We start from the raw sequence: 27,608 nt of genomic DNA on the forward strand, positions 1-27,608 counted from the left end.
ATCGATTACTAATTTAGTTGCCTAGCGTTGAATTGTTTCGATCAGGGTGCCAAAAATCCAAAAGCAAAGAGAGGAAGTGTTCAACCCACGAAGTGGAAAAAAGAAGAATCCCAAAACTTTAATTGCAAATTATAAAAAGGTGAAAAGGCAATGTACAAGTGAGTTAACGCTTTCGACTGTAAGCATTCTCTTTCAAGTAAGTTCACCTTTAAGTGCATGAGCAGCTCTTTGTATTGCCCTTGCAATTCTCCAAATCTCATGTTGAATTGCTGCATTCTGCTCTCCACTGTTCAGGCCGCCTGAGGATTTAGAAATTGCATTCGCTATTCCAGGAAAGAAATCTAACTCACTTTCACCATCATTACGAGGGCCATAAACCTGCATTCCAAAACTCAAAACACTTGTAAGAGTAATACTCCCTCTGTCCATCAATAGTTGTCCACTATTACTTGGCACACAAATTACGAAACAGTAAATTATAGTGGTAATTTTACCATATAACCCGTTCATATAATTAATTTAATGCTTTGAGAAATGTATTAGGTAATGACTGTAATTAATAACTGAGTATAAAATGTGTAAGTTATCCATTGGTTTTCCAAACTGAACAAATATTGGTGCACATCTATTTTTAGTATAGTAGACAAGTAAAGATGGACGGAGGGAGTATCTCCCTCCTTCCCTTACTGATAAAGTAAACCAAGTTTGACCTACGAGTACAACGTTATTTTTCTTATAGATGTATTTTACTAGAGTTTGTTACATAATTTATTAACTAATCAATGGTTTGAATGTGAACCAGCAGAATGATTTGTGCTATGTCAAATTAATCCTTAAATAAGATACAGTGCCAATTTACAAACAGCCAAATTATACGAGGGAGAAATACCTTTCATTAGAATAAACAGATCAAGTTTTCGGACATACTAAAGAGGGAAAAAAAGCACCGACGTTCAGTCATATTTCTTACTAAAGTTATGGAGAAAGACGATGCTGAAGCAGCAAAAAATGTCAGTAAATGGACAGGGACAGTTCACATCTTCACCCTCTGGGAGCTGTCTTATGTGATTCCTACCGGGGAAGATACAAGACCTATGCCATCCTCCCAGCTATTTTTGTGGTGGCTGTAAATGATCTTAAATGTTAATCTTATCATTTCACAATTCATGAGATATTGAAATACTAGGAACTAAGATTTGATAATATTCCTCTTTAGCAGGAATTAGTATCATCATCATAATAGATTTTCTCCGTCAAGGTCAATGTCTGTGGAGACGAGAAAACCACTTGTGCATCCAACTGGACTATACCAAGTGTGCTCTTCTACATGTCCATTTAGTAAATTGACCTTGGCAATGGGAGTGTACGCCTACACTGCAACATTTGGAGCAGACCAATTTGATGAAAATAGTCCTAAACAAAGTCATTCAAAGGTGGCTTTCTTTAGCTATTAATTTACAGTAGTCAAAAGTATTGGGATGTATTTAATACTTTTTCCAGCTCTATAACTATCATAGCTTCAGGGAGCCGAGTGAATGAGGATTTCCTATGGGATTCGACACATCCAAGGGTGATATGGGATGAGATCCGAATCTTGAGAGGTACTGATCAGAAAAGGAACCTAATGATGATACGTGAAATCTAAACTATACTAATAGGGAGAAAAATCCTACCATATGCTTGAACCATGGTCTTCCCTGAAGCCCTTCTGCATCCAAAAAGCCCCTCTCAGCAAACATGAGCCGGTCATTTAATATCCGTCGTTTCAGTGCTGTGTGCTGATCCATGGCTTCATCTTCTTTCAGTTTCTAGGTTTATGAATACAAATAGAGATGCAGAGTGAATAATCATGAGTAATAATTAAAGAAATATCCTAAAATGAGAAGCAAGCAAAGCATAAAATATAGTTGAAATATTTTTATACGTTCATCCCACACAAAATAATAGCACAAGTAGTGGGAAACAGACGGCAGTCCTTGGCCCTTGTACTTATTTTTACTAACCCACTGAATCTTGGTTGTCGGGAAACCTGTCAAACGCCATCTCATATTATAAACTTATGCTAACAGCAATCCAAGTAATAGAAAACAAAGGTATCATTTATTGTTTCTCCTTTTTTACCATCAGTTTTTATTATGAGAATTTCCCTTTCGTGTTTCCTCTATGTTCCACCACAAAGTACAACTATTTACGTAAGGACCTTCATGTATTTCGGGACCCCATTCCACAAAATTTTCTCCATCACTTCCCAATTCTCGGTATCTGATCATAACTACTTTAGAAGAAAGAAAGTAAAATAATCTAACCTTTGCTTCTTCTAGAGTTTCTTTGGCTGCAGCTGCAAGTTCTTGAGTGGCAGCAGTAATAGGACGCAACGAGATGCTGCTTCCTTCCAACAAGTCACTCAGGATACGCGTATAGTCCTGTAAAATGGTAGACATTAACCCATTGCAAAGGGCGTGTTAGGAAGAAGCAGAGAGCTTGTGCGGTGTTCATTGAAAACATAATCAACATAAATCGACTTGTGATGAAAACACTTGCATAATTAATTGGTAGTAATTGAATTTAATAAACCGGAAAGCAAGTCCCTATAGGCACGATATCCAACTCTTGAGTCACTGTGTTACTTGGCGACCACGTGAGCTTGCGTGTGCATTTGGAAGCAACAAATTACTCGAACATATTCATCTAATTGTAGGTCAGAGGTATTCACAATAGCTTATTCCAAAAGTGAAACCCTCAAAATTTTAAACTCTACATACCTGCAGCTCAGTGGCATATGGGAGAAAGTTAAAAGGTAAAATCGGATCCTCAGCCAAGCGAAGTGCAAGAAGTCCCCAAACTGCTGTCACTACGAGGAAAGGGAGGAGAAAACAAAGAAAAGGCTGTCATCTCTATATCATTATGTGAAAAAGCAAAAACAAAAAGTAAAACCCTAAAAAACCTGTATCGATGTAGATCAAACATATGCAATTTTAGATATTAAGAAATATCTTTAATGTTAAATAAATGTGTCTTAACATATATATGAAGTCAGTAGCTTTCAATAAGCTACAGAAACATTTAAAGCTACATTTATAACTACCTTCCACATGCCGCCAAAAGAAGAGACAGAAAATAAGTAACTACCTGCCACATGCCGCTGAAAGAATGGATCCCCAAAATTTACCATCCAGTTGTAGGAATCAAATGCTGTGTGATAAACTGGAAAATCTGCCAGAGAACAACGAAATCATTAAAGAATATATGAGGCACAATGTACCTTGGATGCACTGAAATCCCATTGTGTGGGTGATTTTGAGTTTGGTCGGGTTTAGCTAAGAATGGTAGCACAGTACCTCTGCCATAGTACAGATCAACAGAAGGAACACCTGCATGGTGCAAAAATGGGGAGAAGTCTGAATCTACTCCACTAAGCCGTTGAATCTGCAAATGCAAAGACCATCACACTTGCATGAAGCAAAGAAAAGTACAGAAGAGCAGATAAACCGGCCAATAAATCATGGAAGCAAATGGATGCAAGAGTATCCCTCATTTGTCCATGCCAGAAACCAAGGAAGAAACAGAAGTTTAGGTAGAACTAGTTACAAGGGGCATCTTATTATAGGCTATGTTGCTCGGACTCTTCAAAAATGTCAACGGGTGCGTGTCGTGTTCTCCACAACTAGTGTATTTTTGGAGAATCCGACACAGGTGCGGCATCCAAAGTGAAGAGTCCGCACAACTTAGATTATAGGTACCATACATTTCATTCTCCTACAAAATGCTTTTTACGGAGGATAAAGAACTCTTTCCAAATGCAAAGACTTGCAATTAGGGACAATTGCTCAACCAAATCTGAAGTCACTAAACATTTTTAAAATGCTTCAAACTTAGTAGTGGAAAACAGGGGGGAGCCACATTATAAGCAGCGGTGTCACCGCTTCTTCGGAAACTTTTTTACAGAATATATATACATAGATATAAGCAAAACCAAGTTCTCTCTAATAAAAAGACAAACAATGCCATTTGAGAAGAAAAGGCTAACTGATCTGTTGGTTAAGCATGGAAAATCACTAGTAGAGCTCGCGAGTTCAAATCCGACCAGCAGCTGTCATACGTTTTTGTCATTTTGGAGATTGTTATTGAGAATCCAACGACTAGCCTCTAAAAATCTAAGGAGCAATCAAACCATTTGAACTAAAACCGATTTGGTTGTTTAGTTGACAATAAATAAAATCAAAGTAGTTCAGAAAAGGACATATTTAGTTGTTAGTACTTTTAATGAAGCTATTCTGGATACATTTCGAAAGATAAAAACTCATAGTAGAGAGTTTAGTAATTTTTTGAATTCTCTCTTTAAAAAAATGATATCATGATAATAATTTATTATTTTGTTCACATTTTTTTACCTATAAAGAATGTGACACCGGTTACAAAATATATACATATGTGTGCGCCGTTGGTGGCAAAATTCCCCAATTTGTTTGACCCCCCCACCCACACACACAAAAAAAAAACCCACAACAACCTAGTATATTCCCACAAAGTGGGGTCAGGGGAGGGTTGAGTGTACGCAGTCTGTATTACAACCTCAGAGGTGAGGTAGAGAGATTGTTTCCGATAAACCCCCAGCTCAAGACAAAAACAGCCTAGAAAAGATGTAGTATAAAAGCAAGAAACAATAGTAGTACCGAACAACAACAACAAACCCAATATACTCACATATAGTGGGGACTGGGGAGGAGGGTATTATGTACGCAGTCCGTACCACTACTTCAGAGGTGAGGTCAAGAGGTTGTTTCTGATAGACCCGGCTCGATACCAAACAGCGTAGGAAAAAACATAATAGAAGAATAAGAAACAAAAGGTAGTAACAAAATAACAGACAGTAACAAAACAACAGAAAGTAGCAATCTACCTGAAACCACAAATCACACCCAAAAACTCCAAGAACAAGATACTACCCGTGAAATGCTACAACAACTAGACCCATCCTGCTGACCTTCTACTCTAATACATGTCATCCACATCTTCCTATCTAGAGTCACGTCCTCAGTAAGTTGTAACTGTTCCACATCATGTCTAAGCATCTCCCTTCAATATGTCTTTGGTCTACCTCTACCTCGCCTGAATCCATCCATAGCCAATCTCCCGCACCTCCTCATTGGGGCATCCGTACACCTCCTCATTACTGACCTTCTACTCTAATGCGCGTCCTCAACATCTTCTTCCTATCTAGAGTCATGTCCTCGGTAAGCTGTAACTGTTCTATGTCATGTCTAAGCATCTCCCTCCAATATTTCTTCGGTCTACCTCTACCTCGCCTGAATTCATCCATAGCCAATCTCTCGCACCTCCGCATTGGGGCATCCGTACCCCTCCTCATTACATGCCCAAACCATCTCAACCTTGCTTCACGCATCTTGTCTTCTACCGAAGTCGCTCCCACTTTGTCACGTATAACCTCATTTATGATCCTATCCATCCTAGTAACCCCACACATCCCACGTAGCATCCTCATCTCCGCCACCTTCACCTTATGAATATGAGAGTTCTTAACTAGCCAACACTCCGCCCCATACAACATAGCTGGTCATGACCACCACTCTATAGAATTTGCCTTTAAGTCGAGGTGGCACCTTTTTATCGAACAAGACTCTAAATGTGAGCCACCATTTCACCCATCCTACACCAATACCATGTGTGATTTCCTCGTCAATCTCACCATTTTCCTGTATCATAGACCCAAGATACTTGAAACTATCTCTCTTTGAAATGGCTTGAGTATCAAGCTTCACTACCACGTTTGTTTCATGTGTCCCCTCACTAAACTAACACTCCTGATATTCCGTCTTGCGCCTACTGAACCTAAATCCTTTAGACTGTAGGTTTTGCCTCCAAACCTCCAACTTAGCATTAAATCCTCTGCGGGTCTCGTCAATCAAAACTGTCGTCTGTAAATAACTTACACTAAGGCACCTCATCTTGAACTTGCAGCGTTGAAACATCCATCACCAAGGAAAATAAAACTAGGCTAAGGGACGATCCTTAGTGCAACCCTATCAATATGGGAAAGTGCTCCAAATCTTCTCCCACACAGTTCTTACACGAGTCTTAGCTCCATTTAACATTTCCTTAATTGACCTAGTGTACGCCATAGGAACACCTCTAGCCTCCAAGCACCTGCGTAGAACCTCCCTAGGGACTTTGTCATAGCCTTCTCTAGATCGATGAACACCATGTTTAAGTCCTTCTTGCTCACCTAATATTGCTCCACCAGTCTCCTAACGAGATGAATGGCTTTCGTAGTCGAGCGTTCGGGCATGAATTTGAACTGATTATCAGAAATAGTCATGGTCCTCCTCAACCTCAACTCCACCACCCCTTTCCCAAACCTTCATAGTGTGACTCAACAACTTAATACCCCTATAGTTGTTGCAATCTTAAACGGCACCCTTGTTCTTGTACAAAGGAATCATCGTACTCAATCTCCAAGCTTCGAGCATCTTTGTTGTCCAGAAAATAACATTAAACAACTAAGTTAACCACTCCATACCTGCACCGCCCGTGCTCTTTCAAAATCCACGGGAATCTCATCTAGCCTAGTCACTCTAACCCTATGCATCCTATGAATATCACCTCTAACCTCCTTAACCTTAATACGCCTACAATAACTATAATCACGATGCCTCTAAGGACTCGTTTGGTAGAGTGTTTAAGATAATACTGAATATGTTGTATTAGTAATACTGGGATTAGTAGTGCAAGGACTAGTAATACTGGGATTATTTTTTATGCAGTGTTTGGTTTGATGTATTAAAAGCAATATGTATTGTTATATTTTAAAAAGAATATTGTTTGTTTACAAAAATACCCTCGACATAATATAACTTGTGTATTTTTTTTTGCAATAGTTTATTATTCTTTTTTTATAATTTAAAAATTTAACAATATAACTAATTATTTGCTTTAAAATTTCAAGATTTAATCATTCACTTACAAAAATTAGTTTTTTATTATCTTTTCTTTGTTTGTTCATCATTTGCTTGTTGTTCCCACTTTGTGTTGTTTTTAAGTTGGAGGGAGGTACGTATAACTTTTGGATGAGACGATAAAATCATTATTAAAATAAAATTGTATTCTATAGAGTGTTAAAACTAAGTAGAAAAATTATTTTATTTATGGATATCCTATTTACAAAATTAAAGCTTGTATGCAATTTGTTTTCGGATTTTGACCAATAAATATTTTTTTGAGTTAATGGAGTAGTTTTTTTTATAACTAAAATTATTTGGAGGGATAGTATTATTTTGATAAATTGAAAAGAAGTAACTCATATTGAATAAATTGAAAAAGATTTAGAAAAAAATTAAGGAAATTTAAGGACATTTTTGTAAATAATAATAAAATTTGTAAACTAATTTATTTGAATAAATTTATTAGTACAAATATAAAAAATAAAATTAAGAAAATAAAAAAACATTTAAAAGAATTTGAGGGATATTCTTGTCTTTATACATACTAATCCCATGGTATTAAAACCCATGTATTACTAATACCACCATATGTGAAGTATTAGTAATATACCCTATAATACCATGTAGGTTGTATAACTAATACATGGTATTAGTAATACATTGGTTCAAAATCCTACCAAACATAGTATTAATTAATACCACACTTAATACATGGACTATTTCTCCTAATACGGCCTACCAAATGACCCCTAAGTGTTCCAAGTCCTCCAGCACAATGCTTGTGTCCCCCGATAATATGATTAACAGATAATATGATAAACAAGACTACCACAAAATAATACTACAATCGATCTACTTGAAACACACAAATATCACTAAACTCCAAGAACACGACACTACAAGCTTAGCACTACGACTACTAGTACGGACCACAAAACACAACACTCCTACCTCCCAGCATGGACACACTCCTTCCTACTAACCTTCTATCTTAATTCGCGGCGTCCACATCTTTGTATCTTGGGTTATGTCCTCGGTAAGCGATAACTGCCCCATGTCATGTCTAATCACCTTTCTCCAACATTTCTTCGATCTACCCCTACCCCTAGCTCTCTTAAATCCATTCATAGCCAACCTCTCACACCTCCGCACTAAGGTGTCTGTGCTCCTCATCATCACATAATCAAACCATCTCAATCTTACTTCTCGCATCTTGTCCTCCACCGAAGTTACTCTTACCTCATCTCAATAACCTTATTTATAATCTTACCTCTCCTAGTAAACCCACACATCCGCCACAGCCTCCTCATCTCCGCCACCTTCATCATTCGGATGTGAGAGTTCTTGCCAGGCCAACGCTCCGCCTCATACAATATCGTTGGTCTAACCTCCACTTTGTAGAACTTACCTCTAAGTTTAGAAGGCACAATCATATCACACAAGACTCCAGAGGAGAGACTACATTTCATCCACCCTGCTACAATACAGTGGGTGACAACCTCGTCAATATCTCCATTACCCTGGATAATAGACCCAAGGTACTTGAAACTACTACTTTTTTGAATGACCTGAGCATTGCTCACCAGGTTAACCCATTTCAACAAACAATTAAACAAGTGAAAAACTGGTTAAATGTGGGTTAAATGATTTTAAGAAGTTAACAGCAAAATAGTTGTTCGCTAACCAGGCAACAACGCTAATTTTGGTTGTTTTGAATCCCCTCACAAACAACACTAACTTTTGCATTACTTCTGCAATTAATTTCTTTGCGACATAAATTTATAATAATTTTTGTTTCTTTCTCTGTTGTAGTTTCTGGTTCCTTAAAACTTTAGTCCATTTAAAATGTTTAAAATGTACTTTCTTAACTATTAGATGCGTCTTATACTAATGAAGAAATACAAATGTAATCATTCCCATCCCCTCTTTTTTAAAAGGATCACTGTATGTCCTTTTTTTCTAAGATCAATCTATATCCAATTCTGTCAATTTAACATTATGACATATTTAAACTGGTCATTTCATTATGAAACTAAATTAAACATTCTTCTTGTAAATGTTCATATAGTTATGGATATCATTGAATTATGCCAATAAAGTAGCTATTATAAATTTATATAAGAAATACTGACATGAGAAATGATGACTTTACGAGCCAATGCATTATATTTGCAACAACAACATTGTTAGCAGAAACGTGAAATAAAGAACAAGAGAAAGAACACAAGATTTAACGTGGTTCGGATCAAATGATATTGCATCCACCAGAGAACAATTGCCTTTATATTAATAAAAAAAGGGGAGAGATCTCAATCACACACAAGAGAATTGCTCTCTTAACTCTCTACTCTTGCAATGGATAACTATGAATTTTGGGATGGTTTTACAATGAAGAATGACCATCCTTTTATAGATAGCCAAACTTGGGCTCCAAGTATCAAAACTTGGCCTCTAAGCACAAAATAAGAAAAGGAAAAATAATACAAAATTTGTCCTCCACAAGTTTTGCTTGCTCTCCAAGTTTACTTCCTAGCCAAGTAATTTGGCACAGAGGATTTTCTTCCACATGGATTATAATCCATAAAAAACCAAAACCAACTCTTTCAATCTCCACCTTCCACCTTCGTTTGCGTTTTCAAGCATGCATATGAAAAACACCCGACAAAATTTCTAAGCTTACTGGCCGTCGTAAAGAACAAGAAGAATCAAACTTTTGTTGAACATACTAGCTCTATCTAGCAGTTGTTCTCTCGGAGTTGCATCAGTTGATGCATAACCCCGCCAAGTCCTTGCAATGTGCAAACATGGCAAGTGGGACTATCTTGGTCAACATGTCTGCAGCGTTATCGTCGTGATAACGTTCACAACCATGATAGTTCCCTCTTCAATGACATCACAAATGAAATGAATCTAACATCAATTTGTTGGGTGTGCTCATGAAATCTTTGAGTTTTAATCAAATGAATAGCACTTTGACTATCACACGTTAGAGTTGATTCTAGCTGAACCAAACTCAATTTTGCCACCAAACTTTTCAACCAGATAGCTTCTTTCAATGCCTTCGTTGCTACCATATGTTCTGTCTCTGTTGTAGACAAAGCGACAATCGACTGTAAAGTCAATTTCCAACTAATGACACTGCCAACAAGAGTAAAGATGTATCTAGCTAGGGACCTTCTTCTATCAAGATCCGTTGCATATTCAGAATTCATATAACTAAGAACTGAGATACCTTCACTTTTTCAAAAGATTAGGCCAAAATCAGAAGCTCTTTTGAGATATCTCAATATCCACTTGACAGATTCCTAATGCTTCTTTCTGTACCTGCTTAACACACTTACAGATTGAGCAATATCTGGATGTTTGCATACCATAGCATACATAATGATACCTACCATAAGGAACATTTGACATATGCTCCACTTCATCCTCAAACTGCGGCATTTGTAACTCTGAAAGTTTAAAATAAGGAGCTAACAGTGTACTTACATGCTTGCTCATATGCATATTGAATCTCTCAAGAACCTTTTCAATGTACCTCTTCTGAGAATGATGTACAAGACCGTCTTCTTCTCCATTCCAAGGATTTTTCTTGCAGCTCCCAAATCCTTCATGTCATATTCCTTGCTCAACAGTTTCTTCAAAGCATTTATATCTGTGATGCTGTTAGCAGCAATAAGCATAGCATCAACATACAACAGTAATAAATCATAGAGTTACCAGACATCTTCTTGTGATACACATAGCTATCAAATGCACTCCTTGAGATTCCATGTGTAGTTATGAATGCATCAAACCTCTTGTACCACTGTCTAGGGGATTACTTCAAACCATATAAAGACTTCTATAGTTGGCATACATGATATTCTTTTCCCTCACAGCTAGGAAACCTTCAGGCTGATCCATATGGATTGTCTCTTCTAGATCACCATGCAAGAAAGTAGTTTTGACATCAAGTTGTCGAAGCTCCAAGTCAAATTAGGCAACCAATGCTAGTAGCATATGAATTGAGCTATGCTTCACGCTCAGAGAGAAAATCTCATTGTAGTCAATTCCCTCTTTCGGACTGAAACCCTTTGCAACCAATCTCGCTTAAACCTACCATCTTCCACTTCTGGAATTTCCTTTCTTTTTGTAGATCCATTTGCATCCAACTATCCTCTTCCCCTTTGGCCTTTCAACTTAGACCCATGTTTGATTCTTGTGGAGAGACTCTATCTATTTATTCATGGCTAACCACCATTGTGCAGCATCCTTGCAAGAAGTTGCTTCAACATACAAGAAGGGCTCAAGATCCTTAATCTCTTCTTCTGCAGCTATGAATGCATATGCAGTCAGATTTGATTGCTCCATAAGGCATTTCGATTTTCGTAATTGCCTTTTGTCCCTTCCCTTCACAATTGTGTATGGTTCATTGACAACAAGTTCTTCAAGATCTGTATCTTTTGACTTATCAACTTGAGTCTCTTGATCCTTCTCCTTGGTAAGCTCCACCGATAGCTCCATTTGCTCGTTGTTCTCGTTTCCTGATAACTCCATAAAAACTTTACAAGGATCAAATATAGAGGATTCATCGAAGGTAACATCTCTACTAACTACAAATTTGAGTAAGGACATACACCAAAGTTTGTACCCTTTTACTCCATCCACATATCCTACGAATATGACCTTCCTAGCCCTTGGTTCAAGCTTTCCTTCATTAACATGATAAAAAGTTGGACGATGTTGGACACCCAAATATTCGCAAGTATGAATAGTTAGAGGGTTCACCCAAATAGCGGTTGTTTCCGATAGACCCTAGACTCAAGCAAAAAAATAGTCCAAAGCAGTATAGAGAAAGAAATAACGGAAATGAAGATAGTCATGGCAAAATACTATAGACACGTTGACAAATCATCCGAAACAATAGTCATAATAAGACACGATGATAGTCGAAGTATAAGAACCACAGCTAATAACCAAACCCAAAGCACAAGAAACTATAAGAGAAATATAACTCACAGTATGGCTAATAGTAAAGAAGAATAAGCGAGACAACGCTCAACTATCTAACCAACCTCCTACTCTAGAATAAGAAAGACAACGCTCAACCATCTAATTAACCTCCTACCCTAATCCATGCCTCCACAACTTTTTATCTAAGGCCATGTCCTCGATTTGGTACAACTCTCATATATAGAAGTTTTTTCTCATGTGCTACAACTCTCAGAATATAAACTTGTATGCAAAGCCCAAAAGAAAATATGAATGTCCTTTTTCTGTTTTCTTTGATTAGCTTAGAAGTTTTATTTTTTGCTATAACATATAGCCATATGTGCCTAAAATTCTTCATCCGGAACTTCCCTTTAGATATAAGTAATCTTGACCACCTTCTTTTATAAAATTCTAATCAATCGGGAAGTATCTTCTTAGTTCTATTTTTATGGTATACGCTACACTTGTAATTTGCTTGATGAAAGATTGTTTAAGGAAATAAAGAAAAAGAAAGCATGAGAAACTTACCTTGATACCTCTATTAGAAGCTGTCCATCTTTCATAAACAGTCATGCCCTCTGAGTCTGGGTCAGTAACCTTATCCAGCAAATCAAATAGAATTCGCTAAAACATCAGATAAAAAGGCATCATTGTGTAAAACTTCCACCAACTAGCAGCACAGCAGGCTTACCTTCTTGGTGATCTCTGTAAGCAGATTGTCAAACTGAGGAGTGGTACTGGGAAAAAACCCAGGGCCTTGAACTGCACAATCCACATTTAGATAGGCCACAGATTTAGAACCAAGGTTGAGAAGATTCTGCTCAACCCACTCAGTCGATCCAATCTGGATCCATGAAGAAAGAACAAGATGAGTGCAAAATAAAAGTAAAGATCATTAGAATAACCCTGGTAGCTTTGAGAAAGTAGACAAGAATCAACCTCTGCCCGGTGAGGTTTTGATGTCTAATATTACATTAGCCAGAATCACGTTCTAGAATATCTGTGATGGGCTATTATGCACTAATGTTAAATAGCCCAATGCCATAAAACATGCACAAAGGCTTATAGACTACAGCCACTTAATAATTTTATATTTTATGGCCAATCCTACCGTTTAATCATCCAGCCAGATTTATGGGCTGCATCGACGTAAAATTCTTGTTCAATAGCAGAACATGAAGTTATTAAAGAGAATCATACGCCTATTTCATTGAATTAGCATACTCAATTCCAAAAATGGAAAATAACTCCCAGTATGTTCTAGTTGCACCTGATCCTACCATCAGACGGTAAAACATGGTGATGACCCCTAGAGATAGAACATTACCTACCATCCCAAACTCCTCTGCATCCCAACTGCAGAAAATGATTGTTCTTCGAGGATTCCAACCCAAACGCATGAGAAGAGCATATCTACGAGCAATGTCAAGCAGGGCAGCAGTTCCACTATTGGGGTCAACTGCTCCATAAGTCCATGCATCTCTATGGTTTCCAAGAAGTACAAAACGATCGGGCTCTTCTGATCCCTTTACGACAGCAAAAACATTATGAACTGTTGCTATCTTTCTCTCACCCTGAAATCAGAAATAATGCAGAAACACTTCAATAAATTTCTGCCCTAACCTGGTTTTGAGTGACCTGTAAGTTCATCATTTTGTTGGGAAACTTTAGTTGTTAAACACTTCTATAAAAAAATATAGTAAAATACTTATATTAACTTTTTGAATACTCTCAATCATTACAGAAATTAGAAAGACATTTATAATAGAGAAAATGAAACAAGGCAACAAGAATGTCAATATGAGAGATGATGTGGATCTTAATATTTTATTTGTCAGAGAATACACAAAGCAAAATAAAGTTGAAAAGACTCAATTAAAGCTAATGGTTACATGAATTCACACGCTGCAGAATTAAGTTAGATTTTTCAAGAAAATTAACAGGTGAAAGTTGCAAAAAGGATCTATTTATTTGATGAAACTGACAAACTGCACATCTCTTCAAAGATGGGATTAAACAACTGAGAGAAGGAGATGTTCAATATAGAAAAAAAAAAAATCCTTTGACCAATATGACTTTCCTAATATATCGACTCATGCATGCTAGACTCAGGGACACTAAAGAATGTCTTTTAAAATGCCGATCTAAATAACCATTGTGTGATAATGGAGAAATAACTATCAGGAGCAACTTTCTTTTGGTATAAACATGAATATCCTTTAGAAGTCGAGGACATTTCTTGTGTTCTAGAATGCTTACAAGTAGATAAGTAGCAGGTTTTGCAGTTCTGACGACTAATTGTAATTATTACTGGAGTATACTTTAGGTGTAGTTCCCTGGGGTGTGTGCGTGTTACCTCTCCAAAAAAGAAGTATCAGAAGCAACTTCTCCTTTCTATCAACCAAAAAATATATTTAACCTTTCAAGCACTTCACAACATTCGTGGAAATGTTAGAATCTTTGAGAAATCACATAATTCTGAACTTGGCAATAGGTAATTTTTTTGATAACTGTGGTGTCGGGGTCAGCTGGACAGCACCTCAACTAATTCCACAGGGCCAACACACGTACTGCTTGGACAGATGGGAAAAAACCACTTGGTGATTTTGCATCCGCTAGAAATTGGACCTAAAACCTCATGGTTCTCAACCTACTTTATCGACCACTAAGCTACACTTGTAAACTTGGAAATAACTATTATGAATATTCGTATTGATAATGAAAGTAGTAGAGGTGACGCAACAGTTGAGGCAGCTGTAACAAGTAACTCGCTCCTAGCAGAATCTGACAATAAAACACCCGCTTCTTTTGGTAAGAAAATAGATACGCCTTGCATAATTGGAGACTATTACGACCAAATTTGAACAAAAGCATCTATTAAAGTAAGAATTGAAATCCATGCTATTTAAATGAGTAAATCCAAAGAGAAAGCATAAACTCCTTGAGAAATGTGAAGTTCTATAAAGTATAAAGTGGGTCCTACTATACCTAGTTAGTACATGACATTGGAAAAACACTTATCTGCTTGGTGAAAGACATTTTCTTCGAGAAAAAAGTTGATACATTCTGGGTAGCTTCTTTTGGTAAGAAAACAGATACGCCTTGGCATAATTGGAGACTGTTACGACCAAATTTGAACAAAAGCATCTATTAAAGCAAGAATTGAAATCCATGCTATTTAAATGAGTAAATCCAAAGGGAAAGCATGAACTCCTTGAGAAATGTGAACTTCTATCAAGTATAAAGTGGGTCCTACTATACCTAGTTAGTACATGACATTGGAAAAACACTTATCTGCTTGGTGAAAGACATTTTCTTCGAGAAAAAAGTTGATACATTCTGGGTAACGTAGGAAAAGAACGTGACACGGCTTATTTGAAAAGAATGTTAACATTAAGATTATTTCCATAAACTGTAGCTTTCTCATCTGGAGGACCATGCTCTCCAAAGGATCCTCCTCTCTTATTAAAAACAACTCTCCTAACTAGGTGAAAGAGTCTCTTGTTTTTTCTTAAAAAGATGGGACAGCGAAAAGGGGTTAAAATGACTCTCTTTGGATTGAAATGACTTTCAAGCTTTCAATGGCTTTCCAATAAGTTTATTGAGCATTGAAGGGCTTTAAATAGCCAACATAAAACAAACAAATCAGCATAATTTGAATTTCAAAATAATCTAAAATTTCTCAACAACTAAAACAACCTAATCTAAAATTTAAAATTTAATTTCATTGTAACTAAATAATTTGTTAAACTAAAATTACTAAATGCAAAACTCAACACTCCTCCTTTGCTTTAGTTATTACAATTTAAAAGTTGTTCCTCCTCGATTTGTGCTCTTGCAATTGATCTGAATTTTTCTTGATCTTTTTCTTTTTTGAATTTGGACTTTCTTTTTTCTTCTTTTGGTTTTGTGCTTAAAGAACAACATCAACAATCTTGTCTTGTTTGAAAGAGCTTTCATAGGCTTCATAAAATATTGTAAGAATTTTTCTTTCATCTCAACATCACATAAAGCATAGGTTTCAAGATATGATTTTTTCACAGAACAAATTTGATTATTTTTGTCTATGAAAATTTTTGGGGCATTCAAAGAGAGACTACTGCTTGACATCTTTTTGGTTAAAAATAGCCCAACGCTTTGAAAATAAGTACGGGTTGAAAATGGTAGCCCTGACGGGTTAAAATGGGTAGCCCTAACGGGTTAAAAAAGGTGGCCCTTACGGGTTAAAAATGATATGGTAGCGCTTTGGAAGAATTCACAGATCCCGTAAGATCAATAAAGCTCTTGATACCACTGTTGTTTTCTTAAAAAAAAATGGGGCAGCGAAAAGGGATTAAAATGACTCTCTTTGGATTGAAATGACTTTCAAGCTTTCAATAAGCTTTCAATGGCTTTCCAATAAGTTTATTAAGCATTGAGGGGCTTTAAATAGCCAACATAAAACAAAAAAAATCAGCATAATTTGAATTTCAAAATAATCTAAAATTTCTCAACAACTAAAACAACCTAATCTAAAATTCGAAATTTAAATTCATTGTAGCTAAACAATTTGTTAAACTAAAATTACTACAGTAACTAAATGCAAAACTCGACAGAGTCAACTCAAAAATTGAAATAACTAGTGGCTTATTATGGTGAAAAATATATGTAACATTCGATTACAGAAAATCAGACATCGTTCTGCTCGGTCTTCCTTTCAACTTATCAGGAAGACACAGGAAAAGCTAATTATTGATGGAACATTTGTGTAGCATTAAGTTATTCATGCAAGGATCTTGCTTGTACTAACTACATTAATACATATTTGATAATTTGAGGTATCAGAACTCTGAATCTATATCTCTAAGATTTGAATATTTCAACTTTCAAAGCTGGGTGATAACAACAACAACAACAACATACCCTATGTATTCCCACACAATGGGGTCTGGGGAATATAAAGTGTACGCAATCCATACCACAATCTCAGATGGAGTAGAGAGGTTGTTTCCAATACCCCCGGCTCATGACAAATAACAATATAACAAGCAGAAAATATAAAAATAAACAACAAAAACACCACTAGATAATAGTAATACTATGAACTATCTATCCGAAATCACAAATATCACTAAAACACCATGAATAGAAACAAGACACAATCCTACCCACTAACCCTCTACCCTAATCCACGTCCTTCACATCTTCCTATCAAGGATCATATCCACGGTAAGTCGTAGCTGCTCCATATCATGATTAATCACTTCCCTCCAATATTTCTTTGGCCTAACTCTACCTCGTCTGAAACCATCCATAGCGAGCCTCTCACACCTCCGTACTGGGGCATCCGTGCATCGCCTCATCACATGTCCAAACCATCTCAACCTCACTTCCCGCATCTTGTCTTACACCAAAGGCACTCTCACCTTCTCTCAAATAATCTCATTTCTAACCCTATCCCTCCTAGTAAGTCTGCACATTCATCTCAACATCCTCATCTCTATCACCTTTTTCTTTTGGACGTGGGAGTTCTTAATTGGCCAACACTCCACTCCATACGACATAGTCGGTCGAACTACCACTCGTAGAACTTACCTTTAAGCTTAGGAGGCATCTTCTTACCACACAAGACTCCCAAAGCGAGCCTCCATTTCACCATCTTGCACCGATAGGATGCATGACATCCTCATCAATTTCTCTATTCCCCTAAATCATAGGCCCAAGATACTAGAAATTATCTCTATACCGAATGGCCTGAGAATTCATCTCCACTACCACGTCAGCCTCATGCATCAAATCACTGAACTTACGCTTTAAGTACTCCATCTTGATCCTCCTCAACCTAAACCCTTTAGACTCTAGGGTCTATCTCCAAACCTCCAACTTATCATCAATTACTCCCCGAGTCTCGTCGACAAACACAACATTAACAAATAACATACACCAAAGCATCTCACCTTGAATATGTCATGTCAATACATCCATCACCCAGGTGAATAAAAATGAACTAAGAGTCGAGACCTGGTGCAACCCAATCAAAACAGGAAAGTGCTTTGAATCTCTTCCTACTATCCTCACACGAGTCTTCACTCTATCGTACATGTCCAAAATCGATCTAGTGTACGCCACTGGCACACCTTTAACCTCCAAGCACCACCACAAAACCTCCCCGGAGACTTTGTTGTATGTCTTCTCAAGATCGCTGAACTCCATGTGCAAGTCCTTCCTCTCCTAATACTGCTCCACTAATCTCCTCACAAGATGAATAACTTCAATAGTCAAGCGACCTGGTATGAAACCAAACTAATTCTTGAAAATAGTCACGATCCTCCTCAGCCTTAACTATACCATTTTTTTCCAAAACTTCATAGTATGACTCAACAACTTGATACCCTTATAGTTGTTGCAACTCTGAATGTCCCATAAAGGAATCATCGTACTCCATCTCTAAGCTACTATCATCTTCGTCGTCCTAAAAATGATGTTAAACAACCTTGTCAGACACTCCATACCTGCCCTGCTAGTGCTCTTCCAAAAATTCACTGAAATCTCGTTAGGCCTAGTCACCTTACCCCTACGCATCCTGCAACTAGCATCCTTGACCTCCTCAACCTTAATGCGCCTACAATAACCGTAACTGCGACACCTCTCTGAGTGCTTCAAGTCCCCCAGCAATAAACCTTCGTCCATCTCCTTATTCAAAAGTCTACGAAAATAAGGTTGTCACCTCCTCCTAATGAGGGTGTTCCTCACCTTTGATGCACTTCACTTCGTTAAGGTCACGAGCCCTCCACTCCTACCCTTGGTTAGCTTATACAACTTCTTATCCCCACCTTTGATGCACTTCACTTCGTTAAGGTCACGAGCCCTCCGCTCCCTACCCTTGGTCAGCGTATACAACTTCTTATCCCCACCTTTCTCCTCTAAAGCCGCATACAAGCTCTTGAAAGTTGTCTTAGCCGTTGTAACTGCTAACTTAGCTTCTTTCCTAGCTAACTTATAATTCTCCCTATTTGTCCACTTCTCCTCGTCATCCTTGCTCTCCATCAACTTCGTATAAGCCACCTTCTTAGTCTCCATCTTACTATTAACTTCTTCGTTCCACCACCAGTCCCCTCGGTGCTTGCCCGATAGACCTCTAGAGACACCCAATACCTCTCTAGCAATCTCCTTGATGCAACTAGCAGTCATCTCCCACATACTATCCACATCTTCTCTACTCTCCCAAGCCCCCTTAGTAATCAACTTCTCCCCTATCTCCAAAGCACTGGCCAAAGTCAAGCTACCCCACTTAATCCTGGGTCGATCCTTCACAACCCTCTTCTTTCTGCCCTTCTGGATTCCCAATTCCATCATCAAAAGCTTATATTTGGTCAAATGAATCTCTCTAGGTATGACCTTACAGCCTTTACATAGCACTCTATAACCCTTCCTAAGGAGCAAAAAATCTATCCGAGTCTTGGCCACCAAACCACAAAAGGTAATAAGGTGCTCCTCCTTCTTCGGGAAGATCGAATTCACTAGCACCAAACCAAAATCCTAGCAAAATAAAAAAGTGAGGCTCCTCCTTCATTCCTTTCTCCGAAATCGAACCCTCCACGCACATCATCATAGCCTCTCGATAATGACCCGATATGCCCATCGAAATCACCTCCTACAAAAAGCTTCTTGGTGCTAGAAACGCCTCTCACCACTTCATGTAGAATCTCTCAAAAGCTCTTCTTCTCCTCCTCATCCAAACTCACTTGCGGAGCATAGGCACTAATGACGTTCCACGTAGACTTTTCAATGACCAACTTAATTAACATCAACCTATCGTTGACCTGCTTAGCCTCCACTGCCCCTTAAGTTATTCATCTACTAAGATACCACCCCATTCCTATGCCTCATGCTACCAGAGTACCATAACTTATACCCGTCCACATCCTTCGCCTTAGACCTAGTCCATTTGGTCTCCTGGACACAAGCTACACTAATCCTCCTCTTCCTAAAAATCTTCACAAGCTCTATGGACTTACCTTGACGAGTTCCTATGTTCCAAGACCCAACTCCCAACCTATAGGCTCCCTTATGTCACTTAACCCTACTACCCTTCACCCCAAGCCCGAGCTCATCCCTGACCCTAACCCCGACCTCACCTTGGACCCCGATCCCGACCCCAACCCCGACCTATGGCATGACCCTAGTCTACCATCAACCATCAAAGCCACTACTCAATAAGAGAAAAATAAGAACACGCGCAAATAGGTAAGGTTAAAAAACAAATAGGCAAGGCTTCAAAAGAAACAAGTGTTTATAATGAAAGAAATCAGTAATGACGTGTGAAGATGTGTCAATTATATGCTAAGGAAAACAAACAAAATCTACAGGAAAAAATCAAGAATCAACAACGTATCCCAAAGCAATAAAACCACTATTAAGATCCAGTGATCAATTTTAATAACAAAATCAGCAAGCAATTAGCAAGGGTGAATATACTAAAAATTCATAAAAGGCGACTACAATAACTAATAACAAAAATCAGCACGCAATTGGCAGAAGTGAACGTAACTATACTACTTACTAGCAATAACAATAACAATAACACAATCTAGCAATCATTTTTGCAAGAAATGCAATACGACAAACTATACTACTAACTAGCAAGAATCATAGCAAAATAACTTTCGGAAACTAAAGAAAAGTCGCACGCAAATATCAATATCACAACCAGAACAAAAATAGCAAAGAAGGAAAGATAGAACTTGGACAATAAACAGTCGAATCCATAGATAGCACGGGTCACTTTGTGGCAGGTCGATCTGGAACTCGATGAGAACAAGCAGACAATTAATTTTGTTGGCAAATTTTAATGAATTCCAGTGGTCCGGTGAGTTCCTTAGGTCGCTGGTCGTCGGATTAAAGCTTCGGGTTCTTGCTGGCTAGTGGTGAGTGCCATAGAAAATCAAGAAGAAAGATGGGTGGATGAAAAATAAAATCAAGATTTGGTCGTCGGTGGTAGTCGGGAAGCGTCCTTCAGTGGTGGGTACTCCACCGGAGATGTGTGGTGGTAGGTGGCACAATTTCTTTCCGAAATTGGAAATAGAATGTGATCGGATTAGCGGAGAACTTTTTAATTTCGGAGGACGTGGCGGCAAGTGACGGAGGCGAGTGACGGCGGAGACCTTCGGTGAACAATTGACGGTGTCGGCGATTTGCAGGAAGTGAGAGGAGATCAAAAAGTAGTTGCCGAAAATTAGCAAAGGAAAACCGAGGGATTTCACCCAAACCACTTTCAGTGAAAAATGTTAAAGCTGAGTGATAAATTATGTAATTAAGCTACCTCATCACATCACAGTTTTTATCGTTTCTTCATTAATAACAACTCTGGAATTAGGTATAGTTGTATACCACTCACGTTAACACTTTACAATTTAAGAGATGTTGTGCATGAATCAGCCACATATTATGTGATTTGTACAACTAAGATAAGAATTAACAACACAACAGCATCATACTCGGTGCATTCCCACATAGTGGGGGGTCTGGGGAGGGTTATGTGTACACAGTCCATACCACTACCTCGGATCCTCAGATAAAGTAGAGAGGTTGTTTTCAATAGAACCCCGGCTCAGGACAGATAATAGTATAACAAACAAAAAACATAAAAGCACACAACAAAATGGAACAACACACTGCTAGCGAATATAAGAAACAAGATAACCACAAGATAATACTATAAACTATCTATTCAAAATCATGGACATCACCAAAACACCACGAACAAGAAACTCCAGACGCAGACAAAGCACTCTTCCTTATTGTTACGGACGAACTCCTACCAACTAAACCTCTACACCAATCCGCGTCCTCCACACCTTCCTATCAAGGGTCATGTCCTCTATAAGTTATAACTGCTCCATATCATTTCTAATCACCTCTCTCCAATATTTCTTCAGTTTACCTCAACCCCACCTAAAATCATCCATAGCCAACCTCTCACACCTCCGTACTGAAGCATCCGAGCACCTCCTCATCACATGTCCGAACCAACATAACCTCCCTTCCCACATCTTGTCCACCAAAGTCACTCCCACCTGCTCCTGAATATTCTCATTTCTAACTCTATCTCTCCTAGTAAAGCCACACGTCCATCGCAACATTCTCATCTCCATCACCTTTAACTTTTGAATGTGGGAGTTGTTAACTGGCCAACACTCCGCTCCATACAATATAGATGGTTGAACTACCACTTTGTAGAACTTACATTTAAGTTTCAGAGTCACTTTCTTATCACATAAGACTCCCAATGCAAGCCTCCATTTTAACCACCCTGCACCATTACGATATGTGGCAACCTCGTCAATCTCACAATTCCCCTCTCTTCTGAATTGCCTGAGAATCCAACTTCACTACCACATTAGCCCCATGAGACAAATTACTAAACTTACATTCCAAGTATTCTGTCTTGGTTCTGCTCAACCGAAATTCTTTAGACTCAAGAATCTGTCTCCAAATCTCCAACTTATCATTAACTCCTCCCCGAATCTCATCAATCAATACAACATCATCAACAAATAACATACACCAAGGCACCTCCCTTTGAATACGACGCGCCAAAACATCCATCACAAAGGCAAATAAAAATGGGCTAAGAGTCAACCCCTGATGCAACCCTGTCAAAATAGGAAAGTGCTCCGAATCTCCTTCTACCATCCTCACACGAGTTTTCGCGCCGTCATACAAGTCCTGAATCGACCTATTGTACGTCATGGGCACCCCTCTAGCCTTCAAGCACCTCCATACAATCTCCCTGGGGACTTTGTCATATGTCTTCTCAAGATCAATGAACACTATGTGCAAGACCTTCCTCTCCCAAAACTACTCCATTAATCTCCTCACGAGGTGACTCAGTAGTCGAGTAACCTGGCATGAAACCGAACTAATTCTCAGAAATAATCACGATCCTCCTCAGCCTCAACTCTACCACCCTTTCCCAAACCCTCATAGTATGACTCAAAAACTTGATACCCCTATATTTGTTGCAACTCTGAATGTCCTCTTTGTTCTTATATAATGGAATCATCTTACACCATCTCCAAGCTTCGTACATCTTCACAGCCCTAAAAACGATGTTAAAACAACCTAGTCAGCCACTCCAAACTTGCCCCGCCAGTGCTCTTCAAAAAATCTACTGGAATCTCGTCTGGCCTAGTCGCCCTGCCCCTACGCATCCTACGAATAGCCCCCTTGACCTCCTCAACCTTGATACGTCTACAACAACCATAATCGCGACACCTATCTGAGTTATCCAAGTCCCCCAGCACGAAACCTTCGTCCTCCTTAAAATTCTACGGAAATAAGACTGTCACCTCTTCCTAATGAGGGCATCCTCAACCAATACTGTACCATCCTCCCCCTTGATGCACTAAAATTCTCCTAACTTGGCCATCATGTTTTACGAACGTCATCAAGCAACTAAAAAATATCAAAAACCTTGCATTTAATTTTTGACAACTTAAAGAATCCAGACTCTAGAAATTCATGTTCTTTTTTCTAAAGTCAACCTTAGATCAGCTTGACAAGCCAGCTAATGTTTGACAACAATGAGCAACCAATTGATGGTACGAGAAGTGTAAAATTATATGGATATGATTTTCATTTTTTATGTTTGATTAGTTGGATCGTTAGTTATTGGGATAAAAGGAAACATAGTAAACACTGGAAGACAATTACCTACAGTGTTTTTGTTTGGCATATTAAAAGAAGGTCATATCTTCTATTTCAATCTAGCTAGTGAATCAAACATTCTACATATTCAGGACATGGTGAAAATTATCACGTCCAGCTTGCAGGTGGTCAACACCCCAGGAATTGCATAGATTATGTTGCACCTTCTCAAAGAATAATTCTTGACAAGCTACTTGGCACGTATTTTAAATTCTCAACTGAACTTTCATCCTGCTTTTGTAATACTGGAAGAAGGCAACCTCGAACAGGAAGAACCCCAAAAAAGAAGTTAATAGATATGTTTACATAGGATAGCATCCATATGTTAAAATGTAGTTTGCTGGCTTTTTGACTTCGAATCATTGCGAATTTTATTGAAATTCTCTTCTTATTCTGCTGCTGCTTGTTTTTTTGTTATCATTATTTTTGTAAGATTTTCTATTTTGTAGCATCATGAGCACACTTCATGATTAAATCAGCAGAAGCAGACTTGCTTTATTCGCTAATTGTAAAAGCCCATTTTGAGAACAATCGCTACCAGAAGCCCAAGAAGCAACCTAAGGTCTCAACCAAACATGAAGACTGGTTCTAAATCTTGAAAGTCCTCCTAGGAGACCACCGTGTGTGGAGAAACTTGGAAGTTGAACAGAGACAGCAAAGTTCACAGCAAAAGAAAACCAACTAGGGTAGGGTATGCAAATTGACTTAGAATCAAAATGGAACTTCTCAATTGCTTTGACGGTCCCCTGTGTTGAATGAGAATGACATAGGTACCTCAAAAACTTGCTAAAATTTTATCATAAAATACATACCGTAGCATGCCAAATTGATCAAACCTCGATGACTCGATCAGCCACAAACTAACTTACCTTTGCATGCCAAATTGATCAAACCTCGATGACTAAATCAGCCACAAACTATCATAACAAAAGGTAAGCATCTTTTTATTTTTTTAATTAGTAAAGGATATTGTCTGAAACAGCAGCAAAACTGCTAGCAAGTATTTACAGAGGGAAGTCTCATTACAAGTTGTGTAAAATTCAAAAAGTCAACCATGGCCTAAAGATAAGCATCTTCAGGCCAACCTATATACGTAAATATTCAGGTTCAGCTTTCCATTACAAGATAGCCCAGACCCTCCGACATCCCTTTTCCCTAGCTACTCCCGATATATAAACATAACTTCAAGGTGAGACTGAACTATCCTACTCAAACCACCCACCCCCACATCCAAGATGTTTCTTATGGTCAAATGTCATTTCATTACTTCGCCAAAATGATGCTTAGGCAGTATTTGGAAATGTAATCTTTCTTTACCAAAAGTACACATGACAACAAAGAAGATATCTTTAACCATCATCTATCAAGAAATTCACCAAAATTAGTAAATTATAAACTTTGTGAAATCCAAACACTTCAAAATAGAACTCCGCATCCATCTCATTTCACTAGAAAATAGAAAAGTTCCTTTTTAGAACTAAAATAACGGATCATTCAAGAAACCGTCAAATAATAGTAGTCATAATCAACGTGTAGGACAAAATGAAGAAGTTTGAAACAAAAAAAAGGGAGCATGACGAAGAGGGGTCAATTAACCTGGTAGGTAAAGTTGAGCATTATCGGGCCAGGGCCAAGTCTTCCACTAGTACTACATTTCATACTCTTTCTCCATTCATAAGGCATCTCAGCTCCCTCGAGTAACGTCAATATTCTCTCTGCTGACATCATTGATATTGGCAATGAATGTATACTAGGAAACCTTTGCATCACTAGCGGGTCATCTACTTTCAACTTCTCACCATTTTCAACCCCACCCCACCCTGGACTTAGTGGGTCCCCTAAACCACCCATCACTGTTCCTCTTTCAACCCCTCCTGCAAACTGATCATCATCACCCTCCGTAAACATCAACACCGCCTTCACCCCACGCACCGCCGCCTTCTCCACCACCTCATTCCTTGACAAACCACCACCTCTCCGCACTATCCCAATACATCCCATAACCTTCACCCCATGCGCACTGACCGTGATATAGTCCTTTTCCCTCCCATAATTCAAAAAACACGGTTTACCGTACGCCGACCCGGATGGTGAATAAGCGTGATACGGCTTCACGATGCCCGTTGAGGAGGAAAAACCCGGTTCAGACAAGGTTAAAGCAAGGACCGAGCCGTTAGGGAAATGGAGAGTAACGGAAGAGAATAAAGGGTATGAGAGGAGAACAGTGTAGTTAGTTACATGGGTTTTAAGGTTTAAGGATTGGAAATGGGATTTAACGTAAATAGCAGTGTGAAGGGAAGGGGTGGTACCAGCAAGATGGGGGTGGAGGGTGAGGTGACGGAGGTAAGTAGCGAGGGTGTAGTTAGTGGCGGAAGAGAGGAAAGTGTCCAGGTAGAAATTGGAACTTTTATGAGTTGCTGCTGCGTTTTGGTGATGGTGGAGGGTTGTAAAGAAAGCTAGAATGAAGAGAATAAAGAGAAAAGTCCAGGTTCGTTTTGAGATTTTGTTAGAAAAATGGAGGTTAGAGCATAGTTGAAGCATTTCTTCTTTGTTTTCTCAGATGAATGAAAGAATGAATAATGATTGTCAGAAGAACAAATGGTGTGCTATAATGGTGAAGTGACCTGGGACTGGATTACTATTTGGAAATGTTCAAATCATTGTTGCTTTCTTTTTTGGCGTTGTGTAATTGATGTAAGTAACTGATGAGAACACAAGTTGAGTGGGGTTTCATTGCTTCTTTTATTTTGTTTTTTCGCTTGAAACGATGAGAATAAATTCTTTAACCAATGTTTTTATTTTATTTAGAGGCCGTTTGGCCATATAAATTATTCATTTTTTTTCGAAAAAAATTTCACTTTATAAGATTTATGATGTTTGGCCATAGATATTCCAAAAACAACTTTAAAATTATTTTCTGAAAAGTGAAAACAATTTTTCCAATTTCAATTCTAACTTTTATTTTTATTACATATAGCTCCAATTTTTTTAATATTACACAAAAGTCTTTATAATAGCACAACCATAAACAATTGACAACTACCCTCTCGTGATTTTTTTTTTCAAAATTCATGAATAATTGTTTCAACGTTTTACTCGTGGGGATCACTAACTGAAGTATATGGTTTGAAAACCAACTCAGCATTCGTTTATTGTCCTCTTATTATACTTTATTTTGTTCTGCCTGTTATTTTAAGCACGTATGATTGCTTCAATGTCAAATACTATTGTTATATATCTCTTACACTTACTATATAATCATCTCTACACGGTGATAATCGTTTATTCATCCATATAACATTCTGAATGAATACACCTACAAAACTTGTGAATACTGAAGCGAACGTACATTAATGTAATGTGGTGATACGTTAGGCAATTCTGGAGCAATGAGTTGAGTTATGAGAGTTTGAAATTGTTACGGAATTAAAATATAGTGGTAGTTGCAGTTTTGTGTATGGTCCTGAGGTTTCATCACAGTTGATGAATGAAACTTTTCGGGACAAAGTAGTGTTTCAAAGAGTCAGCTTAAAACTTTGTTTGAAAATAAAAATTGATCAAACAACCCAATGCTCCAAAGTTTGTTATTCTCTACTTCATTGATGAATTTTTATTCTCTTCTGAGAACAGTGAGCGGGAAATCAATAAGAAATATGTTTATTTAGTTGAGAGCGATATTTTCAATGAGTATTCATAGGGCGTAGATGTATATTTTGATTTGTTAAAAATTTTGAGGCACTCTCTTTTGATCACTACACAATGCTATAGAATTGGGGGGTTTTCATTAACTCTTCAGATATGAATTTACGAGTGTTATTTGCATGTTGATGAACATATTGTTATTCGTAATAAAAAGTTGATTCCTAGAATACTAAATCGAAAAGTGATAGTTGAAGCCCCAAGCCAAATGAAGCTGGAGAAGCTGATGTTCAAGCCTGCAAGATGCAAGGTAATCCTTTTTGTTTCTGTTTTAGGGGTTCTGTTAAT

General features: G+C 38.0%; 1 protein-coding gene across 4 annotated transcripts; it reads right to left on the reverse strand.

Annotated features, from left to right (window-relative positions):
• Positions 1 to 93: 93 nt before the first annotated feature.
• LOC107847784 (probable glutamate carboxypeptidase AMP1) lies at positions 94 to 26,412 on the reverse strand. Of its 4 annotated transcripts, none has more exons than XM_016692265.2 (10): positions 25,218 to 26,412; positions 13,265 to 13,507; positions 12,625 to 12,777; positions 12,462 to 12,530; positions 3,339 to 3,426; positions 3,130 to 3,213; positions 2,763 to 2,851; positions 2,307 to 2,423; positions 1,674 to 1,808; positions 94 to 378 (listed from the first exon to the last, which is right to left on the reverse strand). In XM_016692265.2, exons 1-10 carry the CDS (start codon positions 26,160 to 26,162, stop codon positions 193 to 195), a joined length of 2,109 nt encoding a protein of 702 aa, XP_016547751.1. In that variant the 5' UTR covers positions 26,163 to 26,412; the 3' UTR covers positions 94 to 192. The 4 variants fall into 4 exon arrangements, with proteins under 4 accessions (XP_016547751.1, XP_016547753.1, XP_016547752.1 ...); XM_016692267.2 differs by having other exon boundaries at positions 2,763 to 2,842; positions 25,218 to 26,375; XM_016692266.2 differs by having other exon boundaries at positions 2,763 to 2,845; positions 25,218 to 26,375.
• Positions 26,413 to 27,608: the final 1,196 nt, after the last annotated feature.

The sequence above is a fragment of the Capsicum annuum genome, chromosome 11, assembly GCF_002878395.1.
Source record: "Capsicum annuum cultivar UCD-10X-F1 chromosome 11, UCD10Xv1.1, whole genome shotgun sequence".
NCBI lineage: Eukaryota > Viridiplantae > Streptophyta > Magnoliopsida > Solanales > Solanaceae > Capsicum > Capsicum annuum.